At 35.1% G+C, this 15,825-nt stretch overlaps 1 protein-coding gene across 1 annotated transcript in view; it reads right to left on the bottom strand.

Moving 5' to 3' along the window:
* Positions 1–15,825, bottom strand: part of Hgsnat (Heparan-alpha-glucosaminide N-acetyltransferase) — a 183,066-nt gene that overhangs the window by 30,876 nt on the left and 136,365 nt on the right. Inside the window, exons 3-4 of the mRNA XM_089096670.1 lie at positions 11,841–11,968; positions 7,200–7,392 (exon numbers count right to left, since the gene is read on the bottom strand). Of these exons, the coding sequence (XP_088952796.1) occupies positions 7,200–7,392; positions 11,841–11,968 (321 nt within the window). The remainder of the gene's footprint in view (positions 1–7,199; positions 7,393–11,840; positions 11,969–15,825) is intronic.

A 15,825-nucleotide genomic window follows, 5' to 3' on the forward strand; every position in this document is an offset into this window, starting at 1 on the left:
CAACAAAGTTTTGTTCGTTATTCAAGCATTTGTGAAAAAAATCAGACTTTAGGGTTAAGAAGGGGGTGTTAGTCATCTCAAAGTTATCACTCGATGGGATTCTGGCTTAGTTCGGGGAAAATTTTGATTTGCGGCAAGCAGAAATCGGCACATTCTTCATTTCTTTTGTTGCTCAAACAAGACAATAGGAATTTTAGTTCAGATAAGCCCTCTACCGGTATTCTATGACCACTAATCTGAAATGATCACCCCAGGAAAAGAAGCAACAAAGATACAAACGACATAATAAATATGTATCTACTACTACTAGTAGTAACAACTCACCACAGCACCGAGCCGCCTGAGGCCAACACAGCTACGCACGCTCCTCCTCCATCCAAATCTATTCAGAGCCTCCCTTTTTACACCCTCCCACGAAGTTCTCATTTCCTTCAAATCTTTCTTTATGACGTCCTCCCACCTCAGACGAGGACCATCTGCTTTCCGTTTAGCCCTAGACGGTTGGCCGAAAAGGACAATCTTCGGCATTCTATCATCCTTCATCCGCACAACCTTTAGCCGCCACAACCTTTCTTTCATTATAGCCCTAGAACGCGGTATTGAACCACATTTTTCGTATAGCCTATTGGTTGAAATACGGTCAGTCAGCCGGGTACCCAGAACAATCCGTAAGCAATTTCTTTGGAAAACATCTAGCAAATCTTCGTCCGCTTTTTAGAGCGCCCATGCTTCAGAGCCATATTTGACCAATGTCATCACTGTAGCTTCTAATATTCTACTCTTGGTTTACAAACTTATCTTTCTATTCTTTAAAACTTTTTTTAACTGTGAAAAAACACCCTGAGCCTTGGCTATTCTACTTTTAACACCTTCACTGCTCCCACTATCTTTACTAATAATACTACCAAGGTAAGTTAAACTGCCCACCTGATCATACTTTTCGTTACACAACGTCACCTTTTCATCTTCACTTATTCCTAGCCTTAGTGATTTAGTCTTCTTAATATTAATTTTCAAACCTATTCTAGCACCCTGAACTCGCAAAACCTCTAAAAGTTCATTCATTTTGCTCACAATTTCATCTAGGATGCTTAAATCATCAGCATAATCTAAGTCCATAAGACTTTTTCCTCCCCATTTGATCCCGTGGTCTCCCATTGCCTTTCTTGTGCTCCTTAAAACAAAGTCCATCAAAATAATCCATATAAAGGGGGATAGAACACAATTCTGCTTAACTCCTGATTTAATACAAAACCAGCTGCTAACCTCATTTCCTACCTTAACCGCAGCAGTGTTATTCTCGTACATGGCAAATAAATATGTATCCGTTTTCAAAAATCTCGAAAAAAAAAAGCAAAATTTCGTGTGTTTGCACATAAGACCTTGAAACCTCCGTAGCAGGGCTCTAAGAGACCGTGAATATAATTCTGCGATTTCAACCAGATCACATCCTTCTTAGGGGTGTTTACCTCTTTCTCCTATATTACCAAAGCTTTCTCCGCCTCGCACCTTCTTATGATTAATTAAAAACAACTTTTTCCACAAAATATGTTTTTCAAAGAAAAGTAAAGAACTCTATTCTAGCACCCTGAACTCGCAAAACCTCTAAAAGTTCATTCATTTTGCTCAAACTTTCATCTAGGATGCTTAAATTATCAGCATAATCTTAGTCCAGAAGACTTTTTTCTCCCCATTTGATTCCGTGGTCTCCCATTGCCTTTCCTGTGCTCCTTAAGACAAAGTCCATCTAAATAATCCATATAAAGGGGGATAGAACACAATCCTGCTTAACTCCTGATTTAATACAAAACCAGCTGCTAACCTATTTCCTACATTAACCGCGGCAGTGTTATTCTCGTACATAGCAATTAAATATGTATCCGTTCTCAAATATCTCGAAAAAAATGCAACATTTCGTGTGTTTGCACATAAGACCTTGAAACCTCCGTAATAAGGCTCTAAGAGACCATGAATACAATCCTGCAATTTCAACCAGGACCACATCCTTCTTAGGGGTGTTTAACTCTTTCTCCTAAATTACCGAAGTTTTCTCCGCCTCGCACCTTCTTATGATTAAGTAAAAGAACTTTTTCCACAAAATAAGTTTTTCAAAGAAAAGTAAAGAACTCCATTAAACAAAAATGAGCAAAAATAAAATCAAATAATCTACCAAGCGTGAAACTACCACAAATCAGCATCGATAAATAAATGAAACCCAAAACGAACAGAAATTACAATAAATAACCGAGTCAAACTAAAAACGAGCAGAAATTAACATAAGTTGGGCTCAAAACCCCTATGCCTTTTCAAGCCAAAACAAAATTTGCACTTTACTGAAAAAAATATAAATGTTTTTACTTTTATAACTTTAATAAATCAAATAATATAAACATTTTGATTACTAAATATCAGTATATGTATATTAAACTGACAATGCACATTCATTTGTATTTTTTTCCAATCAATTTCCAATCAAATGAGCCCTTTTTGAAGTTTCTACGACAACACTTTCAATAAAAACCTTATATGCCCCCAGGGCATAACTTAAAACCCTTGCCCTGAGGGCTGGGGGGGGGGTTGTCATTCTCAAAGACCTAATTCCAGAAAGTTCTACTACGTTGAACAAAATGGCTATCTGAAAATTTTGACTGGATGTGTTTGGAGAAACGGTGGGCGTGAGAAGGGGGTTAGTTACCCTCCAATCACTTTGGATTATTAAAAAGGGCACTAGCCATCTCAATTTCCAATTGAATGAACCCTTTTTGAAGTTTTACGACAACTCTATCTATAAAAACCTTTTATGTCCCCAGGGCTAACTTACAACCTTTGCCCTTGGGGCTCTGGGGGGTTTGTCATCCTTAAATACATAATTTCAAGAACTTTCAACTACGTTGAACAAAATGGCTATCTCTAAACTTTGATTGAAAGTTTTGGGGAAATGGTGGACGTGAGAGGGGGGTTAATTACTCTCCACTCACTTTCGAATATTAAAAAGGGCAATTTTAATTTCCAATCAAATGAGCCCTTTTTGAAATTTCTACAACAACTTTCTATATAAACCTTATATGCCCCCAGGGCATAACTTACAACCCTTGCACTGAGGGCTCTGAGGGGGTTACCATCCTAAAAGACCTAATTTCCAGAGCTTTCAACTACGTAGAACAAAATGGTTATCTCAAAATTTTGATTGGATGTGTTTAGGAAAATGGTGGGCGTGAGAGGGGCGTTAGTCACTCTCCAATCACTTTCAACTATTAAAAAAGCACAAGCCCTTTCAATTTCTAATTGAATGAGCCCTTTTGAAGTTTCTACGACAACGCTTTCATAAAAACCTTATATGCCCCCAGGGCATAACTGACAGCCCTTGCCCTGTGGGCTGTGGCGGGGGGGGGGGAGGGAGGTTGCCATCCTTGAAGACCTTTGCACACAACCCTTGCAATGAGGGCTCTGAGGGGGTTATCATCCTAAAAGACCTAATTTCCGGAGCTTTCAACTACGTTGAATAAAATGGCTATCTAAAAAATTTTGATTGGATGTGTTTGGGGAAAAAGTGGGCGTGAGAGGGGGGTTAGTTGCCCTGAAATCATTTTCGACTATTAAAAAGGGCACTAGCCCTTTGAATTTCAAATAGAATGAGCCCTTTTTCAAGTTTCTAAGACAAAGATTTCAATAAAAACCGTATATGATCCCAGGGCATAACTTATAACCCTTGCTCTGAAGACTGTGGACGGAGTGTCCTGCTCAAATGTATAATTTCCAGAATTTTGAACTGCGTGGGACAAATTGACTATCTAAAAATTTTATTGGATGTGTTTGGGGAAATTGTGGGCGTGGTAGGGGTGTTAGTTGCCTTCCAATCACTTTTGACTATTAAAAAGGGCACTAGCCATTTCAATTTCCAATCAAATGAGCCCTTTTTGAAGTTTCTACGACAACGCATTCTATAAAAAAACTTATATGCCCCCAGGGCATAACTTACAAACCTTGCCCTGAGGGCTGTGGGGGGGGGGGGGTCGTTGTCATCCTCAAAGACCTAATTTACAGAACTTGAAACTACGTTGAATAATTTGGCTACCTCCAAATTTTGATTGGATGTGTTTGGGGGAATGATGGGCGTGGGGGGGGGGCTTGTTGCCCTCCAATCACTTTCGAATATTAAAAAGGGCACTAGCCACTCCAATTTCCATTCGAATGAGCCATTTTAGAAGTTTCTACGACAACTCCTTCGATACGAAGTGCCCTGGTATGAAAAAAAACCCCAAAAATAAAATAATAAATTGTGCCAACATCATTCTTTACTTAGGCAGCGCGATTCCGCTGCCTATGATTTATTTTAAATCTAATAAATTCTGCATATTTGGAATCAAGGCTTATAGAAAATTCTCTGAATATAATTATTGATACCAAAATTTCTTTTTTAAAAGTTTTGGCTAACACAGACATATTCCGTTTTTTATTTACTACATATTTTGTCCGTTTTGATATATATATATATATATATATATATATATATATATATATATATATATATATATATATATATATATATATATATATTTGCATATATATATATATATTTATATTTATTTATATGCATATATTATAGAACATATAACTTAACACAACAACAAGGTAAACTTTTTTTTCAAATGTACAAGTCTCTGCAGTATAACTGTCTACCTTTTTATATTACATCTTCAAAAACAATCATTACTTTCCGCTTGTGCTCGAGGGCCACCGTCAATACCAACAACAAATTGGAACTCTTGAAAAGGTGCATTAAGGGACAAGACCTTTTTTTTTGAAAAAACAATCACGCTTTTTTCAGATATCTTTTTCAAATTTTACAATTCACAAGATCCTCCAGAGCCATTGGTGGTGCATAGGATTTCAAAGCAACGTTTAAGTTGCTGGGTCTTTATTACAGGGACAGGTAGCAGGGCCTGTTGCCCCACCGTACGACAGCGAGAACTAAACCCCATGCTCTAAATTACCAAGCAGAGAATCAATCCACTCAAATCACAAGGTCACTAATATTAACATGGATAAAAAAAATCTAGAGAATTTTGATGGATATGGCAAATTTATTAAAAAAGCCATTAATTATATATTAATCATATTTTGACAAAAATATGATTAATAAATTATGATTTGACAAAAAATATTTTGACAAAAATATGAGACATATCTATTGATGATATAAAGGGGATTGCTCTTTAGAATACACTTCATTTGTCAAGCCCTACAAAAATTGTACAGATGAACAACTATGTTATGCTTTGCTTGAATAAGAAAAAAAAATATTTATCAACTGTAAATTTAGCTGCTTAGGCCTCTTTAAACAAATACATGGTTTGGGACTAAAAGCTTCTATAACAGCAACAGCAATTAGATTTTGAGCTAACAAATGTAAACTACAAAAATACAGAGCTCATGGATGTAGGTGTTTTGAAAATAGAACCGAAAGCTAACAGTAGATCGCATTGCTTTAATTGAACGGTAAACCCCCTGATCTATATAATTATACAATTTGAAAACAAGTACGCACAGAATCTAACAGGAGGACCCCAAGTACCCCTTTACCCCTCTACAAAATCTCGGAATGGTTCAACAGAATCCAAGAATATTGACTTTAAGCATGAGGCTGGCTTATCATTTACCTTCGGGGACAATTAAAATGACTCCCAGCCCCCCCCCCCCCGGAAAAATAAAAAGCAGACACCCTTGGCTATTTTTTCTGTGCCCCCTATCTGGCCTAGGTTACGACAAAAAAACTTTAACTTCTAAAATACAAATCTAAACCTTTAATTACTTTAAATTTCCAGAGAAAACACCAAAACCTTTAAACCTTTAAATTTCCAGAGAAAACACCAGCTCGGTCTTATGAGATCCGACCATTACAGTGAGAGGTCAGAAAAATTTCCTGATGAAGGGATCAAGCCTATTTCAATCATGTTTGAAATAGGCAGCTTCCTTTGGCTGATATTAAAACCCTCCTACTATGACGGGCTATAGGTGAAATTCTCCAAAATCCTTATGACCGATCTGGACGCAAAACCTTGCGAAGTCTGTGCCCAATAACTATTGGCTTCAAAAAATAGGAACAAACAAAGAAGGGCAACGTGCTTCCATTTAGGCTTTGCTCCCCGGATGTTGTCGTTCAGGCGGATCTTCCCCAAACTTTCTTATTAATTCTTGGTTCTCTCGTTGGCATTCATTCACGACAACTGATACACTTAACCCGACATGCACAATGATAATCTATTTATTGACTGGAGTATGTTCATTCGCTTATTTTCCCAAATTGTAAACAAGCTAGCCCTGTCTTAGAGTATTGCTTGTAATTTTTCACAAACGAGTATGCAGTAATTATTAACTGTGGCAAAAGTGAGCACAGGTAATGAGGGATGTGCAATGAGCAGAGTAGGCTATATACAGAAAAAAGCTTTTAAGGAAAAGGCATAGAATACTATATTAAAAAAAAATAACAATTAAGCCTGACCCCTGAGCCCCCGAGGGAGATATTTTGTCAAGCACCCCTTAACTATTCCACTCCTGATTGTAGATATAATGCGATACATTTGCGTAATCAAGCCATTTACAAAGGTTTACTTGTCAAGTCAGATGTTAAGTAGGTTTCAGTATAGCTCAGCTCCTAGTAAACAAAGGAAAGTAAATCAAAGAAGAAAAATATTTATTCTTTGAAAACTTCTGAGAAGCTTCACATTTGAGAACTTTTTTAAATACAAGTCAATCTACGTGATCCCATTCCGACTATTGAAGGCCCCATTGAATCGAATATTACCAATCTTTACGCTTCTATTTTTTAAAGCAGTAAAAAATAGCTTGTATACGCTCAACATCTTCGTAATTCCGTGACTTTTGTTATGACTATTCTAAAAAAAAACAAAAAAAAAACAAAAAAACAATTGGTTAAATGTTATTTTACAATATGATATATTGAGCTCACCGGTAGGAAATTTCAATCTTAATAATGACTTCTGAACCAAATAAGCCGAAAATTGTACTGTTAAGGCTCCATTGCAACTATAGAAGATCCACTGTACTTACAAACAAAGTATCTACCACAGCCGGTAAGTACTAACGGTTTTAAACACCGCGGTTGTACTTAAAAATTTACAACCGTCTCGGATGTAGTTTAGAAACACACAAATAAACTTGGAACAAGAGTCTATTACCCACGAAAAGTATCCAGCGATGCAAGCCTTTTCGTCTTTTGAGGGTTCTGACATGATGAGTCAGCATCAGGGCAAGCATCGTTCTCATTTCTTTTCTGATTTGCCTTCCATTCTTGGAATTTTCGTGTCCCATAAATGGTCAAATAAGAGGCAACAGCTAGGCACAAGTAAAAAATGCTGCTGTATAGTATAGCTATAAGGCAAAAATGTTTTTATTTATAATAAATTTTGGCAAACATAGATAACAAACGATAAGGGACAAACGAAGAGATTGAATATATAAGCAAAGGTAAATTTTTTAGTTTCTTATGAAAAGCACAAAGATTGTACTTAATATTTGTATGCTGTGGAGTTGTATTATGGCAGCGGCAATAGGTACAACCTAGCAAAGAGCGAGCATAGGCCCAGAGTAACCGATAGTTATCAAACGCATTTTTTTTTTATAAAGGATCTAGTGAGAAAAAATTCCCATTTGACGCTAATTCAGGAACCGTAGCTATTAATTTAGTTAATATTAATAGTAAAAGTTTACTGCGGAAACAATTTTAAAGGGATTTTAAAAAAAGCTCAAATCCTCTCGAAAATGGCAGCAAATTGAAACGAAAAGTGCACCATTGGAATCACCCGGGTCGAAAACCCTATTCAGGAGAATTAGAGTCCCCCACCTTGAGTAACAAGGAAAATCACTTTTGTATTGTCTTCTTTTTTTCCATTCCTTTCTACCAATTATATGATCAGTAAAAGTTAATTATGAATTTTTTTTTTGAAAATTCCTGAAAAAGAGCTGGAAACGCTGATGCGTCTATTTTTTTGCAGCACTAGCGATCTACCAAAACATGATCGAAAGATGTCTGGTCATTTGAAGGCTAATGATTACATTTATATGCAGGGCAAACTACCCACTGAAAAAAATATATTTATTCAAATTCAAAGCTTATTAAGGAATAATAATAAATACTATTTAAATTTATCTGAAGAGTAAAAGTAAATTACGAAATTACATTTTTGGGAATTTCAAAAAACAGCTTGAACCCCTAATTCGATTCTTTTTTCCAATGCCAGCGGGGCCCCAAGACATCATAGGAGCGTGAAAATGAATAACATAGCAAAGTTTTACAAATTAAGGTTTTACACCCACCACCCTTTCAATGAGTACAGGAATGGACCCTATGTCACACAGGCCCATCATTTGGGGGCAGGAAGAAGGCAGTACCCCCGAATTAGGAGAATCTTCTATTTTTAACATTGTATTCTTCTGCAAAACAGTGAAAACATACTTTCTTATAAGAAAATTAAAAATATTTGCAGCACTGCGGCAGAAAAATTGCAGCAAGAATAGCAAGAATTTCTGTTATATTAAATTTTCATCAAGGAATATTTTAATGTCTTTCACTTTTATAAAATATTTTTTTATATATTTCATATGGAGCAATATTTCATAAATAATTGAATTTCTTATCTGAAACTCCTTAAAGATACCGACAATAACTTTTTTTTTTTTATCTCCAACCCTTAAAGATACCGATAATCACATACCCCTTGAACTCTTTATATGACGAAATTGTACACTCTTTTGCGGGAAATTTTAAGATATATATGAAGTAAAACCTATATTCAATGTCCTATTTTAATAATACAAAACGCTAAAAACACAAAATCGACACAACGAAGCAGGATTGGGCGCAGAAAAGTCCTCATATATCCTTTAGAAAATAAACGACTAATTTATATGGCTTTCAATAAACTTTCACCGGCCATGAAACCAACAAACTTTAGTATACTGTTTTAATTTTCTAAGAATTTTCTAAAAAGCAAGCTCAAATTTTAATAAAGCGCAAGTTTTTTTTAAAATCTGCAAATATAGGGAAACATTAGGAGTCAATTGATTTTAACTAATTTTACAGATAAGTGTTGCATGAACTGCGAAGCAATAATTTTTGTTCGTTTTAGGTTTCAACCTCGCTCTTTACTTCGATCAGAAAAATTGGTTTAAAAAAAGTTAATTTAATAAGGCGCCTTAGTTTGGCTAAAACAGATGGACTTTGAGTAAAAAAGTTATCAAATGTAGAAGTCCAAGCTATAAAAGGTGTAATTTACAAAAAAATATCCGAATTATGTCGGCTAAGGTTTAAACTCAAAATTTATTCGAACATTAAAATATTTTTACAAACTTGAACTTGTATCTGAAGAAGTCCAGAACTTAATTTTTAAAAATAAAAATTCGAAGTCTTTCTCAGAGTTAGGGCATTAGCAAATGCAATGCAAGAGTTTTACACTATTTATTAGTTGCTATAGTTAGATACAGTTTCTAAGTAACCAAATATCTATTGACTTACTCATAATAAAAAATATTTCTGATTTTGGATACGAAGAAGCTAGTAAAACAAAAAAGAACGTCAAGGACCTCCATTACATTGTTTGCAAAAAATACGAGAGTAAAGATGCTAAAACTAGGAAAAACCAATTACAGTCATTACTAAAATTAAACAAAATAAAAGATATCAGAGGTTGAGAATCAACATCTGATCAAAGTGAAAACTTAAAAAAAAAATTACTATGTGTTTCTATCAATAAGAGTCAACAGTCATAGAATGTGAGCGATCATGTCAGCAGTAATAGCTGCAACCTTACTGGTAGTAGAAAAGGTTATACAGTGCCGATCAAATGCGCCAAAGGAAATTATTATAATCACTCTTTTGCTTATATTGTAAATATAAAAAGTTCTTTAATTTTGACAATTCCCAATGAGTGTTCTATAAATTCGGATAGTTTTAAATTGAACTAACAATTCTTTAGCGTAGTATTTTATAATATGTCAGTTCCTATACCACTTTTGAGTTCTTTTGACTCAATAGTTATGCTCCAAGAAGAAAGATTGGACGCTACAATCTTATTTGTTAATATCTTTAGTTTTCTGATATTTTTTGTTATTTTTTTTTTTAGAATGAATAGTGCAATACTCTCTAGAGAGCATATGCTCTATAAATATCCTGTTAAGAAAACACCCTATAAATCAATATCCTATCAAACCAGATCAATAAATATCCCATAAATAAACAACTTATAATGCTTTTGCCTGATTTCATATGTACTACATTATATAATGTACTACATTAGATATACATATAATTGACTACATTATATGTAATAAATTATATGTACTACATTTTTAGTGAGAAAATGCAGAAATTAGGCTAGTTAGTTAGTGCTAACTATTTGCAAATAAATCTTATCTAAAAAATTAGCCATATCACTGCTTGGCGTCAAAGGGATTTACGTATCTGCGAAATAAGTAAACTAAAACAAGACATAAAAACGTAGAAAGGTCAAGTCTCTTTTACATATTTTCATTTTTATGTTGCGAAAAGAATGATAATATGAAGATATTTAGCTGAATGGTTGGTCTTTTTAGCCCAGTGGTTGAAGGTAAAAATAATCGCAAATGTTGACCTTACAATCTGAAAACTGGAAACTGAAAACAACCTGAAAACTTGCGTTCTGCCCCATCTTCCGCTGTCATCTTATGGGCGCAATATGTAAAAAACTTGAAAAAACTAATACCAGTCTCAAGCTTATTGCCATGGACTTACAAAAGGCTACTGATTGAATTAACCACAACACACTGGTGAACAAACCTCTTAAATTAATTTCAAGTTGGCCCCTTTTTAATTAGAATAATTACCTTGTTCCATTCTAAAAGCACAATACCTAAATGTATGCTCCAATCCTATCCCAATTTACAATAGTTTGCCCCAATGAACCCATTTAATCTCAATTTTATTCCTTTTAATGATAAAAAAACAGTGTTGATTTTTCGCATAGATGGAAACTTGTTGATGGTCTAACTGTCTTAGAGATGTGTTACAGAGACTTGATTAGTAGCCCAATGAATGTCCTAGAAGTTATATCACGCCAAAATCCTATATTCTTCCTCCTTAAACTCCCTAAAAAATTTAGATGTTCTAAATTATACAACTTGAAAATTTTCCCGCTCAAATCCTGTTGAGTACGCCTGTCCTGTTTGACGTCTCACAGGAATTATCCGACAGACATAATCTAACAGCTGATAGTTCAGAATTATCTTGAATGAGGGTCAAGTCCCTTATATCTACCTTCTTCACAGAGCCAATCCGGTAACCCTTCAGGAAATGAGAAAAAAAATTCCTTACACATGGTCAGTAGTGCTCCGTCAATGGTACCCTTTTATACCTCGCCTCCCTCATTCTCCTTCAACAAAGATCATCATTTTACTCCAATAATAACTTCCACATAGAAGAACCCCCCCCCCCCCACCCACACACACACACATAATGGATATCTTCAAAAAGTGAATTGCCTCTCCCTCTTTCCTTCCCCTCCTTTTTACAGTTCATTGTGTAAAGCTTATTTATCTGATTTTGGACATTCTTTTTGTGTAATTTATATTTACTGAAATCTTTAAATTTTCATAATAATTATCTTATGTATGACGCATTCGTTTTTGATTAGTTTTTAAGTTCTGTTTGTTGTTCTTTGTTGTACCCGTTTTTTTCTTTTGTTTGCTTGACACAAGAAGTGAATTCGGCTCTACTAAAGCTTGTATTAGAGCTACTGAAATGAATACTATCTTATCTTACGTTCAAAAAAGGCAGTCAAACTTACGTAAATAAGAACTAGATGGCCAATAGTCTCCTTCGGTTTGAATTTGACAATTAGATCCGTTACTTAAAATTACTTGATATTTTCCATATTCCGCAAAAAGAATTTCGTCATATTGGCAAATTAATTCCCTGTAAAAAAGAAAAGAAGGAAAAATAAGTACACACTCATTTAAATCTAAACTGAAAAAAAAAAACAACACCAGTATAGTAACTCAGAAGAGAAAAAAAAATCACAGTTCGAAAATGTCAAACAAAATGCAGTCAAAATTAAAGAAATACCGAGTAACTTAGCCTTTACAAATTAGTCAGTTTACCAAAGAGACGTTATCTGTGAATAAAACCAAGAATGTGCTTTTTTGTGGCCGAATTTTTTAAACTGAATTTCGGGCACTGCAAAATTTTCAAAAGATTTGTGAATTTTTAATCCTCACAGACTATCATTTTTCTTGAAAATCAGTTTTAACAAAGGAGAGAGGTACGGGCGATAAGTGCGTATCTAGTTAAAAACTCCTGAAAATAGGTTTTCGAAATTATTTTTTCTGGTTTTAGATATTAAAATACTCAGCTCATGAGAAACCCTATGATAACGCAGTGTATGAGGCCATGGCTCTTGATTAAAGGCTTGGGATTCAGTCCTACCTGCTGCAAGGTATTCAAAGGCTCACTCTTTACACCCTCCCAGGAAGTTCCCATTTCCTTTAACTCTTTCCTTATGACATCCTCCCACCCCAGACTAGGACGACCTGCTTTCCGTTTAGCCCTAGATGGTTGGCCAAAAAGGACAATCTTCGGCAATCTGTCATCCTTCATCCGCGCAACCTTTAGCCACCACAACCTTTCTTTCATTATAGCCCTAGAAAGCGGTATTGAACCACATTTTTAATACATCCTAATGGTTGAAATACGGTCAGTCAGCCGGGTACCCAGAACAATCCGTAAGCAATTTCTCTGGAAAACATCTAGCAAATCTTCGTCCGCTTTTCAGAGCGCATATGCTTCAGAGCCATCATCCATCCGCAGAACGGGCCCTAGCCATCTCAACCTTTCTCTCATTACAGCCCTAAAAAGCGGGATTGAAGCAACATTTCGTAGAGCCTACTGTTTGAAATACAGTCAGTCAGCCGGGTACCCAGAACAATCCATAGGTAATTTCTCTGAAAAACATCTAGCAAATCTTCAACCGCTTTTTGGAGCGCCCAAGCTTCAGAGCCATATTTGACCACTGTCATCACTGTAGCTTCGAATATTCTAATCTTGGTTTACAGACTTATCTTCCTATTTATCCGAGCTTTTTTTAAGTGCGAAAAAACAGCATGAGGCTTGGCTATTCTACTTTTAACATCTTCACTGCTCCTACCGTCTTTACTAATAACGCATCCAAGGTAAGTAAAGCTGTCCACCTAATCAATCTTTTCGTTACCCTACGTCACCTTCTTATCTTCACTTAATCCTAGCCTTAGTGACTTAGTCTTCTTAACATTTATTTTCAAACCTATTATAGTACCCTGAACTTGCAAAACCTCTAAAAGTTCATTCATTTTGCTCACACTTTTATCTAGGATGCCCAAATCATCAGCATAATCTAAGTCCAGGAGAGTTTTTCCTCCCCATTTGATTCCGTGGTCTCCCACTGCCTTTCCCGTGCTTCTTAAGACAAAATCCATCAAAACAATCCATATAAAGGGGGGACAGAACACAAACCTGCATAACTTCTGATTTAATACGAAACCAGCTGCTAACTTCATTTCCTACCTTAACCGCAGCTGTCTTATTCTCGTACATAGCACTAATCACTTTAATGTGTCTGTTTGGTATACCATACAAGGATAAGACCTTTGCTAAAGCTCTTCTATCAACAGAATCGAACACTTGCTCATAGTCTATAAAACTGAGGACCAAAGCTGTTTGATAACTCAGGCACTATTGGATTATTACCTAAGAGTGAAAATTTGGTCGACACATCCTCTAAAACCTTTTCTAAAACCGCACTGTTCTTCTCTTGAAACTTTGTCTACAGCATCTCTCAGTCTAAAAAGTGTGGAGGCAATAAACATTTGAGGTCTAAGCCTTGATTCAGTTGAATTCGCCATACCGAAAATAATACAATTATTAAAAGCAAAAAATTAATAAAAGAAAACAAGAAGAAATCAAATTTTTTTAGCCAAGTAGAGTATTTTTTTTTACTCCATAATAATGACATTTATTGCCTTACAGGACCTTCATTTTTAAACTGGTGAATGAACCGTAGTTCATACGTGTAGCAAAAACTATACATAAAACAAATATGTTTTAAAAATTTGGGAATGTTAGCACTCAGAGGACATAGTTTTAAATAAAAGACCTGATTTAACTAGCATATTTAAGTCTATAATTGTTTTCTAGGTCCCTTTGATTCAACACGCAATAAAATAAAGAATAAAAATGTGAGTTGAAGGACAAGACCGAATCAAATATGGAAGCTGTAAAACTTGTTCTAATTTCAACTATTGTAGTGCACTTGAACTTCCCGAAGTAAAACTTAAAAACAAGAAAAAACGAATGAAAGAGCCTCAAATACAGGTTTATATCGACCTTCGCTCAGTAGTTTCAGTACACAGTAAAATACCAAGCGCTCGAGGTATAATCCGGATTCTAAAAGAAAAATAGGCACACGGAAGACGGAAGTTGCAATAGAGCTAAACCCCTTCCTGAGTCCTGAAATCTTAACATCACTAATAATAAAACTATTCTACTTTTCATCATTCGATAGTTGCCATGGTTATGTTTTAACGTAAAAAACCACAGAATCCATTTTTTCTACTCCGTCGATTTCAGCTTATTACTAGAAAGTGGTGAGGGTCTAATCTCTAAAGATTTTACGGAAAGAGTGGACCTCAGGCCAGATTGATGAATAAGCTCTTACATTTTGGAAAGCTGCGTATAATTCTTGACTCGAGCCAAAAAGGATGGTTTTTGATGGAAATTAAATAAAAAAAAAACAAGTTTTTTTAACTGAAAGTAAGGAACGACGTTAAAACTTAAAACGAACAGAAATTATTCCGTATATGAATGGGGCTTTTAGCTTAAAGACGCCTCGCTCTTTACGCCAAAGTTTGACTTTCTCACAACTCTATTTTTTTTTAAACAACAAAAAAACTTTAGCGTAAAGAGCGAGGCGTCGAGGAGGGGACAGCCCCATTCATATACGGAATAATTTCTGTTTGTTTTAAGTTTTAACGTCGTTCCTTACTTTGAGTTAAAAAACTTGTTTTTTCTTATTTAATTTTTGAACGTTTTTGAATTAATGCAGGTTTTGATCTTGGCTCACCGTTCATGAATAATTAAAATAAAATTTGGACATTAATTTACTTTTATTTGGTTAAATGGCTTTTTCGAAACTTGTTTAATTTTATTTACGAACGTTTTTATTAGTAATAAATATACGTAACTTACGAATTAACTTACGTAACGAACTTCTATATTCATATATTTTTAATACGTATATTAGAGGGTACACCCCCTAGTTAATACCTTGCTCTTTAAGCTAAAGTTCGAATTTTGTTCAAATTCTTTAAAAATGACCGCTTAATCACAAAGGCTGTTAATTAGAATAAGTAGCTCTAATGATAATACTAAAAAATCTTTGAGGTATTGACAAAGGGGCGAGCCCAATCATATAAGAAATATTTTCTGTTCGTTTAAAGTTTTGATGTAGCTTCTGTTACAGTTGAAAAACTTGTTTTTTTTATATTTAATTTCTGGTCTTTTTTTAAATAATGCTGGGAAATCCAAGGTCCCCTTCATAGCAATATCCCTTCCCCCATGAAAACTTCGTTCATGGAAAGATCGTCCCACATAACCCCCGACCCCCCCACTACCAGAAAAAAAACCCCTGAAACCGTCTGTATACTTTCCAATAAACAATACTATATGTTAACATTGGGTAAAGTTCATAACTTTCAGCCCTCCCCCAGGGGACTTCGGGGGATTAAGTCATCCTAAAAGAC

The sequence above is a fragment of the Artemia sp. Qi Xiang Cuo genome, chromosome 11 (genome assembly GCF_049724085.1).
Source record: "Artemia sp. Qi Xiang Cuo chromosome 11, ASM4972408v1, whole genome shotgun sequence".
In the NCBI taxonomy this organism is placed as follows: Eukaryota; Metazoa; Arthropoda; class Branchiopoda; order Anostraca; family Artemiidae; genus Artemia; species Artemia sp. Qi Xiang Cuo.